Genomic DNA, 20,311 nt, shown 5'->3' with positions numbered 1-20,311 from the left:
TCCCCACGAAGACAGAAGGTACTTATAGCAAATAACCAGCTTAGCAAAATAACCCGGGATAGTTGAACAATCATGTGAAAACAAACATCGATGTCCGTCTCCGGCAGATCATGAGAACAACATCGCATGGAAACTGGGTTCATATCTGTGCTCAAGTTCATGTTCTACTGAACTGAATCTTTATTAAATTATCATTCAGCAAAAATGCTCATCAGCGCATTAATATTCTGCCTTATTGAACTTTATCTTTAAATAAATACATCTTTTGGAACCACTTTCAAAACAAAATTACAGTTTTATCTGGAATTGTCCTTTTGGATCAATTGATTTAATATATAATAGCTGCATTCATATGTTGTCCCTTTGGTAACCTTGACTATTTGGACTATTTTGACACTTGGACATGAAAACAGGCAGACCAGGGGATAGGTTGACACGTAAAACCAAGATGGTAATGATATGAACTGCAGGTTAAAACAACATGCCTTGTAAAGACACTGCGTGATGGATTCTGGGCTGGAGGTCAACGCACTAAAGCAATAAAATAACCTCAAACCAACTACACGATTTATAGTCAAGGGGAGGAAAATCTGGTCAGTCTCAGAGATACGCTGCTGATACATATAAAAACGATTGTCATCACATACGTACTGCTATGGTAGCGCTGATATTTTCTTAAAATTTGCATTAAAATGTTATAGTTCAGGTAAGAAAGAACATGGAGACTGATGCACTGCAGTTACACCGGTGGCTACTTTGGAATCTCTGTGTCCAATGACATGTGGAACTGGTTGCGTCTGCAAATGACTGCCCTCGGTCCAAGCACACCTTGGTAAGTGTTTAAGTTGCTTGAAGTAGGATTGTAATTTCTCTCGATAAATGCACCGTGTGTGAGCGTGAAGGAAGCCTCACCTCTGCTACGGCTCGCCAGCGCCAAACAAAATCGTCTCCCACCAGCTTTGTTTGTATATCCAAATAACCTCTGTCATTGATTCTTAATAGGCCACAATGGTCGCCCCCGAGCTCCCCCCACTGTGTTGGAACAGCAGAAACAGCTCAGATGTAAATTGTCTTTGTCCCGCCGTGACCCACCAGGGGACAGACGCTGAGCGCGATACGAATGGGCCTCCGTCGCTTTGGCATCCGATAGAATGAATCCTATCAGGGATTACTCGTGGCTAATTAGAGACGAGGCTCTTTGCGAGATCCCGCGCACACGACCAGGCCCCCCCCGCGCCCGAGTCATCGCTGCACGCAGCACTTCTCACGTGCTTCATGCAGATCAGCACCCAAACTCAAAACACATGTGGATCCCATTCATATTCATGAGTGAGGGGCGGAGAGGGTGTGGATGTCCCCGAAGCATTCGTGACCCTTTTTCTACAAGAATACCAACGAGTTTCCACAGTCACACGACCACACACACACACACACACACACACACACACACACACACGCTTAAAACCAGCTTTTTTTGCACTAGACCTGCACTTGCTCAGCGCACTTCTCGGACAATCGGATTGTTTTGCCACCTGTGCCTTTTTCTAAAAAAATTTCCATCACCAGTGATGCCTACCATTCTACAGGGGCCTCCCTGAAAATCTAGACTAGTAGATTAGTCTGACCTCAGTAACCCGGGTTGAACCGCAGGTACTCTAATTACCTCATAAACACCGGGGCCGCCCCCTGAACCCGACACGTGGGACCGGCCCGGCCCGGGCTTCGTCTCGTGACGAAACACACTAAATTCACAGCGACGTACGCGAGCGGAGGCGAAAAAAAAGTAAAAAAGGCCGACGATGACGAGGCACGCGCCAGCACATGCGCCTTCGCTGGAGAGGCGTCTGCATGGAGCCCGTCTCGCTTTGCAGGGAGAGCGACTTAATCAGTAAAACCAAAGGGCATCTCACACACAGCTGGGAGACAACACATGCAGTCTGCTCAGTGGAGGCTTATTTGTCCAGCGGGGATTTACCAAAACATGTCTGCATTCCACTCGAGGACATGTTTGTCAAAGCGAAAGGGGACACAACTTAGACCCTCGCGCTTATTCAACGCAAATGAAATGGGAGGATTTGCTGATTTTCTCTGTTTTGTATGGTTGTAAATTTATGTGTTTTTTTTTGTTATGGTCGGACAAAAACAAGAGAACAAGTAATCTGAGCACGTGACCTTGGGCTGTGGAAGGGTGCGATTTACCTGTTTCACTACTTTTAGGACTTTTTAGAGACTACAAGAGTCGTCAATCATTCTTAAAGAAGTACTAAATATTTTAGTTGTCCGTACAGTGTGGACTTTTATTTAGTAGTATCCCTTAGCTTGAACATTTGTGGCAAGGTGCCACATTATAGCAGTAGCACCATGAGCAGGAAAAGTCCTCCAGTTCAATGAAAATAAGTGAGCTTGAGATAAATATTTGGGATTATATAAAAAAGACTTGACTGAGAGCATAATAACATCACCCCCCCTCCCCCCTGCAGGTCCCTCGCCACAAATAAATGAACAAAAGGTGCAGTGCAGTTTATAAATCTTCTTCATTGGATGTTTGTTCTGGAGATTCTGATTATTTAATTTGGAAATAAAACTCCTGCATGTCAAAATAGGCTCTATTTTTAGTAAGCTGACGCTGGTCGTCACGACAAACACAAGATGGGAGTTGAGCAGAACATTCCAGAATAGACTAAATACTTCATATCAACTTCTGCTGGTGCTGTAGCCAACAAACAAACCCCCCGTGGACTGAAGGTTTATGAAGACACATTAAAGAAACAAAGTGCAGAGAGTCCAACCCTCTGAGTTCATGAATACCTTTGTGTTAAAAAATACTACACTCAAGAAAAGGAATGAATCCAACACAAGGGACTGAATCATTTTCATAATTCTTGATTCCTAATGCAGCAACATTCCTCACTTAAAGTGGTTGCTGTTTCTCCAGATATGCTGAATTATGTCCCATTATTGTTAGTCATTATAATGTAATTACAGGGTCTTGTTTGAAGACGCCATAAAAGGTAAAGTGAAGGAGAAATATGTTTTTCCACAAGCTAAAATCTGTCTGTCGGAGCCGGACCATCGCCGGACACCAGCTGTAGAATTGTGACCCCCCCCAGAGCCCTTGGCAGTACAACTCAGTAAAAAGACTAAAGGGACAGTCCGTAGACTGGAGGGTCCAACAATAACTCGGCTGTTTAAGTGCTTCCGTGCACCTTTGAGTTTTTCCGCCAGTTGCTGTTAAAGAAATGACTAGAAAACCCATATGTTAGTCTAGCCCAGGGGTGTGCAACGTTTTGTATTTAAAGACAATAAGTAATATGCTGATGGTTGTCCCAAAAATGTCGCCCTGTTGAAAACCTCTGGTCTAGCCAATGAAGGGCAGGAGAACTCCCCCACAGCCCTGACGTCGGATCACATTGTACAACTGTGCTAATGCTAGGAAACAGCAGACTACCCACCACATCCAGAGGGCACACCTCAACATCCAACCAGAATCTATGAAGCCCAAACGGGGAGTTCAACGAGGGTAAAAAGGCTCGACAGAGCAGCGCCATGCGAAACACAACAAAAATAACGTGAACCCCGCCGTGAGTATCGTTGGCCCCGCTTAATGAATGGCCCAACGCTGATGCAGCCCTGAACAGCAAAAAAGGGGCAGCGTCAAAAACTCAATGCTGTTGATTTGACATGGATCCGTCTAATTGGTAGGATTTCCTGCAGAAAGTAATTACAGTAATTGACATACGTTGAGGAAGTACAGAACAGAACAACTGGAAAAGAAAAGCCAGATTACAGAGGCATCGTGGACAAACAGGCCCGACTCTTCTAACCTTTGGAATTTTGTTATCTTGTGTCCTAGTTTAGTTGTTCTCTTACATAACAAATATCTCTTTCAACAAGATCCCGTCTCTTTCAACAGAAATTGCTCTCTGCTACGCCGTTCCCTCCTCGGTGAATAGCGGATGAGCGCATACGTCTGTCCGGAGAAACGATGCTGAAACACAATCAGGTTGAAGTGCTGCTGCTTATTACACAAAAGGTCTGTCAGTAGAGTTGATTGAAGGAAAAGTTCGTATTAGGCCTCATCGGAAAGAGTGGCTCCATCATCACATCTGTGCGTTCCGAAGCAAAGCTGCAGGCACTGAGCTTAGCTCAGCACGGAGATAAAGAACCACTTGTCCAAAGGTGGCTCTGTCCGAAGGTAACGTCTTCTTCCGAAGGCTCACTAATGTAGAATCTCATTAGTGTAAAAAACAAGCTGCTCCAGCTTCATATACCTGCCAGTGGCGTTAGTCTCATTTGACCTTGAAATCATAATAATGGTTTGGATGTGTGGTACACAACAAACAACAAACAGTAAAATAACTGCCCCTGCATGCTGACCAGTGTGCAGCCATGAAAGGAATGAATCACTGTTATACAACACGGCAACTAAAGAAAGGCCTCTTTCTGTGTGACAGGAAAAGGTCGCTTTGAAACGGTTCTCCCTGCGATCCATCAGCTGTTAACGGACACTTTGGCCCTGCTGGATCCTGCTGACCTGACGTCTGCAAACATAATCCAACAAAACCGTCAGTTCTTCGATGAGATTTTGGACTCCGAACCGCACGCTGCAAAACCTTTGGTGAAAATCGGTCTGCATGTCACGTTTTTTTGAAGCTGAGAAATGTCCACTTCCGCTCGAAAAAAGCCGAGGACTGAGAAGTGCAGGGTTTGCGCCTGATGTCTCTGATACTGACACTTCAGGAAATTGCTGGTATGGCGCGGCTGTGTGTCGCCTGTTACCCGTAAAGCGCCGGCAGCCATTCCATGTGTTTCTACCCCAGATATCGCCGATCCCACACAAATACTGAGGTTACTGTGCAAGCGTGCAAGCTACATTTCAGGGAGAATCTTGAGGGGATCATTAGTAAATTAATTCATTCGTTGTTATTAACAGATTAAAAAAAAAAGACTCCAAACTGGTTGGAAGAAGCACCGGCTGCAGTATGATTGGTGCTACCATGCAAATGGTCTGAATGGATTTTTTAGGGAAACTGGTCCCTAAAGAACTGGCCTCCCGAAAGGTGAACTAAAATCAACAGTATCTTTTTGGGGGATTATTTGCCGTTTTGAAGGGAATATATTTCATCACATTATAAAAATGCAAAGTTCAGTCCAACAATAGTCAAAAATATTCAAATGTATTAAGCAGATGTTCTTTGTTTCTGAGCCAGTCTTTCAATAGTTGGTTTTGGTTCAATGTGTCACCTTCTCCTCCTTATACTTTAACAAGAAATATATTAGGTACAACTACCCTCGAAAAACAACATCAATCAATACACCATCGATCAAAGCACGCATGATAATTGGGCTCCAAGGCGCTACGTAAGCGGGAAATCAATATAGTTATTTACTGAGGAACTACAAGAGGCTTACACTTGGGAGTTCACATTAAGTCCTTAAAGCTAATCGCAAGTGACTGGTGCCTCTTGGTGTCCAGAAGACTAGTAATGACATGTGATATTATTATGTAATAGAGTCATCCGGCATCAACCAACTCAGAAACGTGCAACAATCTCAATGGAAGGGGGAGACCTTTGTGTGGCTGAAAGCCACCAAAACAGGGCGCCCTTTTCTCAAAATGGGACGTGTGTGCGGTTAGCTGCTGTCCCTCAGGGCTGATAAATTAGACCATTATCCCTTATTACTCATGGGAGAATAAAAGCCCAGAAATGCACATAAATAGACATATTTAAACACACATAATTGCTTTCAATTTGCTGATTAACTTGTCAAGAAGATCCTGGTTTTGTGCGAGAGGAAAGAAACAGATGGGCGAATGAGCCACGGCCAAAAAACAAACAAATATTAGACAAGAAATTGTTGATATTAGAGTGAAAGCACAAATTGTTAATTTAGTTTAGAATCTAAGATGCTATTCCGTTGTATCGATTCTCGTGTCAGCGCGCGTGTTCTTTTGAAATGTGACATGATTTAAAATGACACACAATGCAAAGAGGTCAAATGGACAAGCTGTAGTTATATTGTGGATATAAAGTCACTTATTTTCGCATTGGGTCACAGTAGATTATCCGCACGCTTAAACCCTGTACATGGCTTTAAAGACAGAGGGAGGACATTCATCTCTATTTACTGCCTGTCCTCCACAGTTGTGGTGAACTACTGTATATTGATGAAGGAAGTGGACTCTGGGAAACAGGGCAAAATCATCCACACAACATTAGTCAAACTGTTCTGGTGAAAAGACTCTTTACAAAACATTACGAAGTAAGATCTCTCAGTGATGATGTTTCCAGTAAAAGGCCTGTTTTGTATTAGGGTTCAAAAGAAAAGAAAACAGATGGTGAAATGCAAAGGAATCAAATCAAATGACTTTATGCTGGAAACACTGAAAACGTGTAAATGATATGTTTGATTAGGGTGGAAAAGAATATGCGTTTCTTATTCATTAAGGAAGCAAGAACAAGAAACAAAGATATGAGGAGAGAAAGAAGTCAAAGAGATGTCACATTTATTAGTGAGAAATGTGGGAATTATTTTCCTGGTCGTTTTGATGGTCGAATAAATATGAAATAGTGAATCCAGCAGCACATTTATGAACTCATGAAGTTTCAATGCACCAGAGAAGCTTGAGAGGAAATTTGCTTGTGCTGCACATCCGTCACTAAGGAATGCTCCTCAACACTAACACGTCCTCCCCGCTGTCCCCGGGATGACTTACACTCCACTGCATGGTACACGCCATGGGGATTCATGCCTTAACGTAGAGGGAATATCACCACTTAAAATAGCTCTTTCACATCTTCACTAAAATAAAATAATAAAGATGTGCTTTTAAGCTTTTGCAAAATGCCGCCCTCACTCTTACGGGAGTTAAGATGAATGACAAACCTGCTTCCACCTCCCATCCTCAACACGGTACCAAAAAATAATTTACATACAGTATATTTTACAAAAGCCTTGTGTGTTTTTGTTTTGCTTTGCAAATTTCTTTGGGGATTTCTGTTTGACGCCTGATAACTAATAATTAGCAAGTCCTGTTTCTGAATAATGATCCATTTTAAATGAGGTCTAGAGGCCGGCGTATATATGCACGAGCAGGATCAACTAATCTCACACCAGCACACGGGTGCATAATGAATAAAAAGTGTGGCGCTAGAACAGATAACTCAAACAAACACACGGAAGAAGTGAAGAGTCACCAACTCTGACTCAAGCGACTCAACTTTCCACTTGGGAGAATGTTCCAGTCGTGGACACACAGCACTGCTGTGAGACGTCGGACCTGTATTTGTATTCTATATCAGACAGACCAGGATCATTACTTAATCTGACAGCTGACCTCGTCCGTGTCCTTTTTAAATCATTTTAACGTTTAAATATGAGCCTCAGCTGTCGTCATAGAGTTGTATGAAAATGCTCAGCTCAGCTCTTTGAATCCACGCTGCAGCCTCTGTGACACACCGTTAAAAAAGGGCAAATATCATCTTTCTGAACATTGATAAAAAACAGATGTTGATGTCTTTTCCTTGACAGCACATTATGTATAATATCGGGGGGGGGGGGGGGGGTTGGCTTTGGGATGTATCGGTTCCGAGCGTGCGGTTGTTGCCGGTTATTTACCACAAAGATTCAGCCAGAATTGTGATAAGCCAGAGTTTTTACAGCCTTTAATAATATACTTTATGTTGTTTTGAAGCGGGGTACAGTAAACCTTTCTTCGATCGCGCTGTAGATTCTGGGGAACAGTGCCAGGTACCGGATATCATTTCAGGCACGTTTGACTGGCATGATTTTCACTGGCGTTATCTCACCCTGCATCTACCGAGGTTCATTCCAGTAAACTCAAAGGACTGTTGAGAAACGGCTGTTCACGCTCCTTCCTCAGACGTCCCATTAACATTGTCGTGATGCATTTTGTCTTCTGAACTGCAGCGGCTTAACGAGTTGTCGTTACTAAATATGTTTTCGTTTTGAAACACAGTGTTTTGTGAGTTATTCCAGATGTGGTTTTGATAAATGTAAAACACTCGTGCTTTGGCAATTAGCATCTGTGTGTTTGGGATCCCTGAAGTGGAAACCATTAAAACACTGTATACAACAGAACCACAGCAGGTAAATTAGCTTCATAGTTATCCGCCTAAATCTTTGCACAGGAATTGCGCGTCTCTTTTTTCTATAAAAGCGACAAGACAAGTATACTCATCAAGTCCACTAACTGGATCTCTGATGCATTTCCAGCACCACACAAGGCGGCCGATGACTTGATTAGTAAGTGATAACAGAAAAACCAAATGCTAGCACTAGAGAGAGTAAGTCTTTCCATCTCCCAAAGTTTCCAGAAGAAAGTTTCCATCATCTGGACTTAATGACCAATCATAATATATAGTAGTTTATTTGTTATTGTATCAGGGTCTTATGAGCAGACATGAAAAAAAAGTTGAAAATGTAAAAGGATATTTAAAGAAGGACACCAAAACATAACTGTTGATCTCCTGGAAGATGGTACAATACTTGTATTTGTTTATTGTCCATTAAAACTTGTTGAAAGTTTGTTGAATTTGAAAAGAAGGAGGAGTTGAGAGGATCATTCCAAGGTGTAGAACACATTTTAAATTTGATGCAAAAACCAGATTTGAAAAAGTAAGGAAACAAGAGAGACTTGTAGCTCAGTAAGCCAAGTTGAACAAGCAGACATTCTGTGACCCCCCCCCAAAAAAAGATCAATAGAAAATCCACCTTATTTCTTTTAACGATATTCACTACGTTAGACTGCAGAAAATCCACCTTATTTCTTTTAACGATATTCACTACGTTAGACTGCAGAACGTGAGCAGGTAAAGCTTCAAGACCCCCAAAACAAACGCTGAACAAACTGCGACCGAGTGGGACCCAATGCGAGACGTAAACAATGTTGTTTGGACCAGCCAAGTGCAGCAGAAGTATCACCACTGTCATCTGCCCTCACAGAGGGGCCGGAGGAATGCTATCCACACTGCGTCAAACAGTGAATTCCAGAGCGGAGGAGGACGGGAGCAACGGACACAAGGGGGCGGAGGCGGGGGGGGGGGGGGGAGAAGCACCAGAGTTATTGCTATCACTTTAAGTATATCATTTCTCTAATAACAAATGCCACAATTACAAATGGCGCACGTCAATTAGGTGTAACTGGCGCAGCTGTGGAGCGGAAGGATGGCTCCTCACTGTGAAAAAATCTGCTTGGAAGAAGAAGCCATAAACAAAAGGTTATGAATGCGCCTCTAATCCCAAGATGGTTAACACATTGGATCTGGCTTTCATCCTGGATACTCAGAAAGCTGAAAAAAAAAAAAAAACAATCTGAGTAAGCTACGCTGAAGTTAAAAACAACGGACCTTTAGTAACTAACCTCTCATACGCATCTGTTCTTCTCTGCTGCCAACCGACAACGTGATTAAGCTTCAAGTAGCTCAGGAGAGCAAAGAAATGTGCCGTCTGCTGACAGCCGCTGACAGTTGTGTTTTGGGGAGGTCTGGCTCACAAAGCAGGATTATGCAGTTAGCTGAATAACTGTTAAGCCTGGGAGCCCCCCCCCCACCCCCTCCCGAATCTGCAACATTAAAAAACCTTTTCCTGGGCACGAGGACACACAGGGCGATTGGTTTCTGCTTCTGCAAACACGCCGAGGACGAAGGAAGCGGTCGACACGAGCGACGATAACCAGAACCAGAACGGGCCAGCTGAGCAGAGAGAAACAACCAAAGAGACAACCTAAGGAATATTGTTACACTGATACGGTCTTTACTAATGACGAACAGATTTGTGGGAGGCACATTGAAAAAAAAAAAAGCAACAATAGTGACCTCCGCTTCACACCAAAGTCGTTGCCAAATTGGACCGAACAGCACGCAGCTTATCATTTCAATCAAACACATCTTTGGCTCGCGGTGTTAGCAGTTGCGCTTGGAGCACAGACAGCCGTGATTTAGGCGCACTTTCTGGAACAAAAGCCCTGCACAACCTCTCGCTTTCTTATATTGAGCCAAGCACACACATAACTCTGCAAATGTAAACATGTATTTTAAGAATTGGAAGTGGCTAAATCCATTCACCACGTTTCACCAAACGTGACGATCTTCCACATGGAAAAAAACATCCAAACAGAGAGACGGCGACATGGTGCTTCTCCCGCGCCGCGTGCTCTCTGGTGGCTCCCAGTTCTGTACAGGTCTCTGCAGTAAGTCCAACGCATCTTTGATAGCATCTGTGATAGCATCTTTGATAGCATCTTTGATAGCATCTTTGGTATTTTTGGGGAATAGGCTTGTCGGTTCGCTCGCAGAGTTTGATGACGAGATCGATGGAAGTCTCCAAGTGGTTCAACATGGTGCAGACGGCTGATTACTTTTAGCTCTGCATAAACACTTGAGAGGCGGGGGGTCGGCAGCGAGTCCGTCTCAGTCCAATTGCAACTACATACTGTATACACGTTCAGAGCTCATTGATTGACGGCTTAGAACTTGCTTTTTTTTATTTCTGAAAACCCAAGTGTGCTGTGTTCTTGAAGAAATAAGTGATATGTAATAAAAGGTAAAACGTGGGGGGGGGGTGGCTTTTATTTTCCAATGCACGGAAGAATCACCTCCACAGTTAATTCTCAGCTTGGTTTCAGGGGGTTATTTGCATTTCTTGGTTAAGACCGGTGACATCATGTTATCTCTGCTGGTTGTCTGGCAACAACTCCATAGATTTAAGAACTGCATGCGTCTGTAATGGAAGGCTTTCCTATTTATTTGGCACACTGATGAGATTGGAATTGTCCAAAAGATTCCATTAATTAAAATGTTTAGTGAGAATTAAAAGATCCTTTCTAAAAGCTATCCATGGTCACAACCCTTGTATTGGCCCCGTGAAGGAAGCGCACATGTTCATTGTAAGCTAAGCTATCAAACTGACGCTAATCTGACTTCAGCACGTCCAGAGATCAAATAAAACTAAAACTGAAGTATATAAGAATTTATGCAAATGTGTGTCCCGAGGGCTGAGTGTACAAGCAACAGCTTTTACATTAATGTGACAGCAGTGACTTAATGTTCCGGGATGGTCAGACACACTGATGCTCCAGAGAGCCTAATGAAGGCCATATTTCTCTTTGGCATCAGAGCCGTTGCCGACTTGAATCACGCCGGGTTCCCTTTGAACTGCATCTCAGTCATGCCAAGGCACAATTGCACTGGTAGACGACGCCAAATTTCCATTCAACTTTCCAACTTTAGATCATTAATCTGCCTCTTTGGCACTTCAATGAGACTACCCCACTTACCATCAGAGGGCTGATGGGAAGTCATCAGCTCACACCGTGCAGGTGAAATGAAATGCACCCAGGGCACATCGTCCTGGCTCTTAGCCGAAACCCTTTTTTTCTCTTTCTTAAATAAACATGGTGGGAAACAACTGTGGCCGCGGCCAATAAACATAAACCAACATAATTATGTTAAGAATGTGTTTGGGATTTGAGGATCAAACAGGATGTCACTGAGTGCTTGTACCGCAGCCAGCAGTTTGTCAAGTGATGCAGAGATAAGACCATTCGAATTCGACATTTGGAAAGACTTCTCGGAGGAGTTTTTCAACAATCTGGCATTGCTTCAGTCCTCGACACACTCTCGCAGATAAGGAAATACACAAATAGATTCGCTATGAATCAAGATAAGTTTGAAATCATTTCCCTTCATAAGTTGCATGATTTCGTTTCCGAAGTAATCTCGACAGCCTGTCTATCATTTATATAACATATAATATGTCTTAAAGGAGCCCTGCAGGAGCAGCTTGTCAAGTTTAACTCCCTTAATAAATGATCTGACTTTCAGTTTTGGTTCATATAAAAGGTGACTGACATCTCTCCGACTTTGTTTTGCTGAGAACTACAACAAAAAGGAATGACCTATAGGGAAGAACAAAGTGAACGTTTGAAATGATTTTCGATTGAACCACTTCTTTGAGTCTTTTCAGGTGGCCCCTTCCAATGAAGACGGATTAGCTTCTAACAACTCAATCCGTGGCCTCTGACTGCAGTCCTGCTGTGTCCACAGTGTGAACTGCAATAATCAAAGCCAGTGTCACAGCATAATGGTCCAATTAGGAGGACGGTGGATATTTAGACGGTCCCTTAAATTTACAAAAGGATGATAAAGGGGGGACATCTGCCCAAATGGTCCCAAATAGCTCTTGATTTCTCACGGTATCAAATTTGAAAGTTCACGGAGCTCTTGGATGACAGACTGCCGGAAGCAGACAACTCATACAAACATTAGACAGAGAGAAAATCCATTAAAAAATAAATAAATCACTTGAATCTTCAACAGACCACTGAATAGTTAACAGCCTGCTCATTTTTCTTTTAGAAATATACATATATATTTGGTGCTTTTGCTTCATCTTTCCATGCTTCCCCAAAACCACAACTGTGCCCAGTGTTTCACACAAGTACATCCAGTACAATTCAATCAACGTTGTTGCTCTAAATGATGAAATGGTTACATTTGACATCAGAGGGCACAAACCACACATTTCGCACCATTTGACCTCCACTTGCACAGCATCCGACCCCACGGATCGCTCCTACCTGTAACACGCCGTTACCTCTCCGCTGGACTTCACGCAGGGGTACTTTGTTGTAGAAATGTTATTCTCTGAGCACTCTTCACTGCGGAACAGAAACATGTCAAAGTTTAGTTTACTTCGTCTCGCGCGCGCGTCATTGTGCCGTGACGCACGCTGCGCCACAATTACCCGTGGCTGTCATCCTGCTGTTGGTAGGACCACAGAGAGCCTCCCGAGAAGTACATGCAGGTGACGGCGAGCAGAAGAGGAGTCCTGCGGTGTTTCAGTGTCATCTCATCGGGTGCGGACGCGCGCGTAATGATTACCTCCACCTCGCTGCTCCAACGTCTGGGACTGATGCGGTGGAGCGCAGCGGCAGACCCTCCCACCCAACCTCCTCTGATTCAACTGTCACCTCTGAAATATTACTTTCGCTTCTCCATACATATAAAGATATACTTTTTTTTTCTTTTACAGTTTTATCCTTACATTTGTTTTTGTTTTTAAAGATAAGGAGTTATCTGGCACACACACATATTATTTTTGACCGAGCCTTTCTCTCCTGTGAAACTTACTGACGTTGACGCCATCCTTCAACCCCCCCGCCCCACCCCCTCCCTCCCTCTCCAACACAGGCGCGAGCACGTGGGCACCTGATGACGCACACGCTCACACGCGCACCGACGGACACGCAGACGTACGTTTCAGCAGTGCGCTCTATGTGCGTCATGGCGTCCGCGTCTTTGCTACCACCGCGTGGTGCTTACGGAAATAACTGCTCGATAAGGCATTAGTTAGTAAAAGGGACGAGTCCATCATCAATTCGACACATTTATATTTAACTGTCTCACTCATAAAACCTACGCATGCAAAATGCATGACAGACATAAGTGCATTTAAAGTAATTCATTTAATGTTTCCATATCTGAACGTGTGAGCATACATTATTCATTAATTGATTTAATAAGATTTCATAAAATATTAAAAGGGGCTTAAATTCAGCCACAAGTTTAGCAAACTTCATGAAAGTGCAATTTGAAATAGATTTATTGAACAGAATCTGATGCTTTAAAAATAGATAAACTCAATATTTAGAAATATTTCTGAACAACAAGGTTTACTATTCAGCATTATTACAATAAAGAAAACTAAACTGTCAATGATGAAGTGTTATATTGCTTATATATGCCAAGACCACTGCTCCTCCATCAAAATATAATATCTTAATTTGTGCCTTTATAAATGAAAATGCAAAAATGCAAAAATGCAGCTAAAACAAATTGTGTTCAAAAAGAACACAGCACGAACAAAATTCTACCTTTCATGCTCCACTCAGCCTCACCTCACTCACTCATTCTTTGGGTCATGTGATTTAGAGGGAGTTGATGACACGGGTGACTTTCATTCCCAAGGACTTTGACCTCTGTGTGACCTCTGCCGGCAGGCCCGAAGGGAGGCCACGCACTGTTCGCCAGCATCTGCAGTGTGTTGCAGTACAGGGAGTGAAGGGGGCTACCTGGGAGCCTGTAAAGGAAATCCCAGTGAAACAGGAGGACTATGGTAGCTTTTTCAATCTTTAAATCCACTCAGGTATGTTTTGTCTTTTTTCAGACTGTCACATTAGTCAGAATGTCTGTCCAGAATGTCTGTTTAATTTCAATTGAAAGGGGCAATGGTGCCTTTTACAATATCACTGAGCAGACAAACCTTTGGCCGGCTTCAAAGGGCCTGCTCGAGCATGACCACTTCAGTTCAAGGGAAAGCTGTGGTCCACCTGCTTCGTCGCAGCGGAGCTCACCGTGCAGTTCGACATGCGGCCACTTGATGGCCCTTTCAACCAAGGGATCCCACCCTCGCCCCTCTTTCGACCACTATCGTCATCATTTTGCCCACAAAATGGATGACAGCTTTTAGAAATGCCAGGGTGCGTCACGACTCTGAGGTGCACACGCTGGGCCGTTCATGTTCCACCTGTTCGGATGCCTCGGCGGGCCCGAGAGGCGTGAGAGTGATCGCGTCTTGGAACAGCGCAAGCAGCCGATTTCGTGTTGCAGCCTGACAACCCCCCCGAAGCTGCAGGCCCTAATAACCCGACCAGAGGATGTTTGGCAACATCCTCAGAGACGGGAAATAATTATCCGTGACTCTTTTGCTTTGCCATCAATTTTTCCAGAAAAACAACGTGCAACGACAGGGGAAGCACCATATTCTGTTGACTTTATTTATTTATATCTCTTTCAATTTCACAATTACTTTTCTTGTGTTGGCTTGTTTTCTCTAATCTGCCCCCCCCCCCCTCCCTCCCTCTTTGTTTGTTTCCATATTCCGATTTTATACATTTTGAGATAATCTCACTGTAGATTTCCAGTTCCGGATCAGTTGTGCTGGTCTAAGCTGTGTTTTTCCTAACGAGGGAGGATTGTTTACAGCACAGCGTGGTTGTTTTATTGTCCCTCTTAAGAGGAAAAGATAGGTCAAATGATTTTTCTTGAACTTGAAAACCAAATGGACCTGGTTTGGTCCTTCGGTAATACAAACGTCTCGAAACAAACAAGTGAGGCGGGGCTGCAGCAGTGGACTACACACACGCTGCTTATCCTCCACAAATGCTCTCAAAACATGGGATGGCAGGGGACGGCATGGCAGGGCACGGGCGGCCTTCTCCCTCTGTCTTCCTCTCCTCTCCCCCCCCCCCCGTGCAGCACTGCAGTGCCTCTCTGCACATGCCCAGACCGACTGGGGGAGAGACACAGCGAGTTTGAGCTCACTAGAAATACAGACACATGCATGTGCTCACAGGAGCCGTGTTACGGTGCATAGTGAACAAAAAGTCTTATTTGACTGGATGTCAAAGATGGAAATGAGACCTTCGACATTTAGAAAAGTCAACGGCGGGGACGCGGTTTCGCTGTGGCAGGAGTCTCTAACCTGTGTCTTCTTCTTTTCCACCTCAGATTTATTTTGTCTCAAGGTCACACTGCCTCCCACGAGCCGTTCATGCAAACTGTTAAACAGCGTTAATTTACCGCCTCACACTAACGCCTTTTGCTGTCTGTTTAATTCATTACAGTGTGTCATTTGTACTACAATGCTTTCGTTTGATACAGTGTTTAACTTGCACACTCTCTTTTACTGAGTATCTAGTCGCTCAGCTTAAATCCCAGCAACATTTAGTCCATACCCGTTATAATAACGCCATTGCAAATGCATTGCATTAAACCATTGCTCATTGAATGAGAGAATACATTTTTGCCAGTTGTCTAATTTTCAGATTTCGAGAGTAATCTTGATGGTTGCATATTTTGCTCTATTCTGCCTCTTTGCCATGGCAATAGACCGTTATTCATTTTGATTGTAGAAACAGAAATAGACCAATGATGCAGCCAGGGAGGATACAACAATGTGATTCACACTCACCAAAAGACTTAGCAGAACAAATTACATTAAAAAGAGCTCAAGTGGTTAAAAGGTTAAACTTAATAAAGGAGACATGTGATTGGTTGGAAGGGGATATTTTTTTTTCTCACTATTTCAAGATGTTTTTGCTGCATCCAACAGAATGAAGTGGAGGTCAAGTGGTGGAGACTTAAAGTCTTAAAATAACCTTCAAAGGCACAAAGAAGCCGTTTCTGGTTGCTGTTCGTGTTTCTCCATTAACGTTTTCCTTTTGGAGGGTTTCCAATATTATGGAGGAAGCCAATCAGAAAGAGAAGCACGGCGGAGCCATCGTCACTTTGGCTCTCGCTCCTCCCCTGTTGCGGCAGCAGGTCACTACAAAGTTCCCTTCCTGTTATCTCAGTGAGATACACGTCCCTGTGACTCCGTCTCTCGTCGCGTGCTGTACTTCAAAGGACGTACATGCATGTGAGGAAGAGGACAAATGGTGAAAAAAAAAGTCCCTTTGCATGGTAAAAAAAAAGTGTTTTACTTAAACTCCAAATTTGGACTAAGCGGATATAAGGAACTTTGCCTCCCCTATCAATCATTACAGAAGAAAACTGTAACAAGGTGAGATTGTAATTTGCTTCTACTATATTACATGTCACTGCATATGTTCCCTGGGCGGAGTGATCAATAAATCAACCTCAGTGCGGTGTCCTTGGGATGGCCACATCTCACTGCCCCTCCCTGTCATTGTGTCTCTCCTTCTCATTTTTACTGCCTTTGATACACACGCACACACGCACACACGAGCAGACACACACACACACATACAGCCCACTTTGTCCCTCCTTATATTCACCCGTCCTCATCGTGCTCCTCCCAGATCCAGAAACTTGTTGATGAAGAAATGTCTGGATCAGTTTCCATTGCCCTCTTCGACAAAAATGTGTGTGTGTGTGTGTGAGGGTGTGTGTAGCAGAAACAAGTTAGAAAACAAGAGAAAAGTGGACATTGCTGATTGACTTAAACCCCTACAAACAGACAATAATGTGTGATGTGGTTGCACTGAGATGCAGAAACTAGGGATTATTTCTGTGTTAATAACATTTCATACATACCAATACATAACGACACATTAGCATTTCACGTACATATATTAAAAAGCGTTTGGTCCCGTCCCTTCTCCAGTCACAACTTTTACTTAAGATGGTAGCCAATTAGCTTCCTCCCCCTCTTGAGATAATAGCTCTTCTGCACTGTGGTGGTGATCAGGACGAGCACAGGTCTGCTAATACGGCTCATCATCCTTTAAATGAGTTCTGAAGCATTAGCTGGAATTGGTCCACCAGCCCGTTCATTTGCCGATCGGGTATCAGCAGATCTATGGGCTGTTTTTCGGCTACACTGCACCAGTACACGGAGCCATGCTGTTTAGCTCCGGGAGCCATTATCAAACCCATTCGTCTCCCTTGGCTGTCGCGGGGATAGCGACACAGTGTGCAGCAGGAACAGGCGCCGTCGATCTTCCACTCCGGCAGTCCTGCCTCGAAAGATTAAACCGTGGAGGCTCCGTGTGATCTGAGCTAACAAAGGCCTTTGTTTTGCTGTCCAACCCAGTGTTGGGGAGGTCCGAGCAGCTACAGGTGAGTGTGTTCACCTTTCACTGGTATTTCTGTTAACCTGTAATCACATCATAGGTCACATAACGTTAATCTTTTGTATACAGGCATTTTAACAGTTAACTCTTCTTTTGAACATTGGTTGTACTTCTACATTGTTGGTGTTGCTAGGCCCCATTTTTGTAGGCTTTATGTATAATCCTTTTCATTTTTTAATTTTAATTTTATTTCAATTTCTCACGATTGTCCTGTTTGAATACCAATATGTAGATCATTAATAAAGTGGCTTTTATAAATTTGACAAAGGTGAAAGAAATATAGGAATATACTGTACTGTATATATATATATATTTAGATATTTTTTTTAACTTGAGCCAGATGTTGTCATTAAAAAGGGAAAAGACATATACTATAGAGCTGATAAAACAATGTTTATCATATTTTATAAGACCCTGGGATTTATAAAAGCAGCTGTTAGTATATCTTTGGTTTCCCTAATGGCGGTGCTGTACCATGATATATACACACGACATAGGTGCACCTTCACATTAGTCTTCATGAAGTACTTGCTGCTTCATCTCTTTTTGTACGAGAGATGTTAACAAAATGAAACCATCATTGGTCTGATTTTATAGAAAGCTTAAAATCTCATCAGTAACTGGCAGCTTTTGTCAGCGACACTTCCAAACACCATATAATACAATTACTGCCAAAACCCCCTGTGACAGGTTTGCACTTTAGGTCCGCTGAGTCAGATCTTTCCCCATTAGACATCGGCCTCTCTGTCCAACATTATGCATAGCCTTTCCTCGCATGGGCTAATTAAAACACCCTCCGTCCTTCAGCTCATGCAGACTACTGCCACGCCGGCCAGATGGCGCATCTCAGAGATCATTAAAGGATCGTACACTAATTGTTTTTCATGTCGTCTGTTTGAAGGTGCCAATCACTAACGCCACGCCAGTGCTCTCCTTCTAATGGATTTACCCGTCACAAATGTCATAATTAGTTAGTCGCATTTTTAAATGTCAGTGCGGCGGGGAAGGAAAACAGAAAGTCAAGCCGACCACGTGGGCGGCGGCCACAGCTCGACGTGTCCGTGGGTCTCACGCCGCGTGCCTCTCCGTCCAGCTCTTCACAGCCTTCGGACGCGTCCAATCAGTGAGAAGCTGCTTGGAATTCAAGTAGGGAGTCAAGTGCAGAGCCTCCCTTCTCCCTCAGCTACGACGGCGTGCTGTTTTGATGTCGCAGTGAAAATTCAAAAGCTGTGATGGGCAAACTTTATTGTTTCATCCGACCAGATAAACACACACACACACACACACACACACCTCCATGCTGATAAGGTTATGGTCTGTTCCAGAAAATCTCTGGCATCTGCACAAGGCGCTGATGTTTGAAGCACAGAGAAGAAAGCTGACCACGTGATCACCTCTAATGTGCAGCTTTAATGCGTCCTAGTGAGGAACGGGATGAGAACCAAGAAGGCAAACGAGTGCACACGGATTTCCCTTCTTTTCCCATTTTATGACTACCTTTTTAACACTTGAATCTTACTCAAAGCAACTAGCTAATTCATACAGTATGTGTGTAAAGATACGCATTTACAGTAGCATTCTATATCAACCCCCCCATCACACGTCATGTAACAGTCACAACAGTTTGAGGCCTCGAGGCCTTTGAATAAAGCACCCGACAGTTAACGTGCGGGTCAAAGCTGGGAGATACAGCATCAATATGGATACGTCTCATGCAGCCTCCTTTCTTGTCCACTTTGCTCACTCTGTCTCACCTCAGCCACGTGGTCATCTCACTATCTCTATCTCTCTCACATATACTGTGCACACACAGACACACACACATGACCTGTAGGGTGTGATTGCGTAACACGGGCGCTCGCGGCTGCTGGTTTATTATTTATTAATGCTTCTTTCAGGAGCATAATTTGCTCTACTCTGTCTGGGACAGTAATAATTCAGGTGATATGCTTAAAAAAGTGAGATGAGACCAAGAAATGGATCTGACTGAATTTTGGAGCGAGTAGCACATCATTGGGTCATTTATTAACCCAGATGTATTAAGAGTGAAGGTCGCACAAAAACCAAAACATGCTGAACATGTGAGGTTCAGCTTGTACATTGTATGATTGATGATACTTCTGCATGTGTTGCGCGGCTTAAATGCACCGACCACTGAGCAATCACAAACTACCGTCGCCATGGAGACGGCCCTGGGCTTTGGATGTTCTAGGCCCCGTGGAGAGTTGATGAGCCAACGCTGTCGGTCAACTGGAGGGCTGCAAACTAAACAAAAATGAAACATGTGAATTGTTCCAAGCACCTGCACATTTCATCTTGCTAATTAAATCACGCAAGGATGCATGCTCAAGGACAGAGGATGGTGGTGAAATTCATGACATGAATGAGAGGAAAAAGAGAGGGATGCGCACGATCGACACAAAATGATCTTCTCAATTCTTCATGTATATCAAACGCCCTGTTGAAGATAAGTGCAACAACGGTGCTTTGGTGCAGCATGTTGCACAAACTGCACGCGACTTGATTTCGACTGATACACAACGTCGCCGTGAATCGAACAATAACAGATGAATGCATGAAGGATTTTCACCAGGTCAGCAAAAAAAAACCTCTTTTCAGAATTCAATCTGGTCTCATGAGTTGACTTATTGCGTGGATGGACTGAGGCCACATGCCCTCTTCATGGTTCCA

At 43.6% G+C, this 20,311-nt stretch overlaps 1 protein-coding gene across 2 annotated transcripts in view; it reads right to left on the bottom strand.

Moving 5' to 3' along the window:
- The window catches only part of ccbe1 (collagen and calcium binding EGF domains 1), a 28,093-nt gene extending 10,455 nt beyond the window's left edge, over window positions 1–17,638 (bottom strand). The window contains exons 1-2 of one of the 2 annotated variants that reach the window (XM_037485416.2): window positions 12,769–13,177; window positions 12,602–12,682 (exon numbers count right to left, since the gene is read on the bottom strand). In XM_037485416.2, the coding sequence (XP_037341313.2) occupies window positions 12,602–12,682; window positions 12,769–12,872 (185 nt within the window). In that variant the 5' untranslated portion in view covers window positions 12,873–13,177. Of the gene's footprint in view, window positions 1–12,601; window positions 12,683–12,768; window positions 13,178–17,114 lie in introns of those variants that run through there. The other variant, XM_037485418.2, reaches the window with a different exon arrangement.
- Window positions 17,639–20,311: the final 2,673 nt, after the last annotated feature.

The sequence above is a fragment of the Pungitius pungitius genome, chromosome 18, assembly GCF_949316345.1.
Source record: "Pungitius pungitius chromosome 18, fPunPun2.1, whole genome shotgun sequence".
NCBI classification, from domain to species: Eukaryota; Metazoa; Chordata; class Actinopteri; order Perciformes; family Gasterosteidae; genus Pungitius; species Pungitius pungitius.
This window is presented reverse-complemented; position numbering and strand designations above follow the sequence as displayed.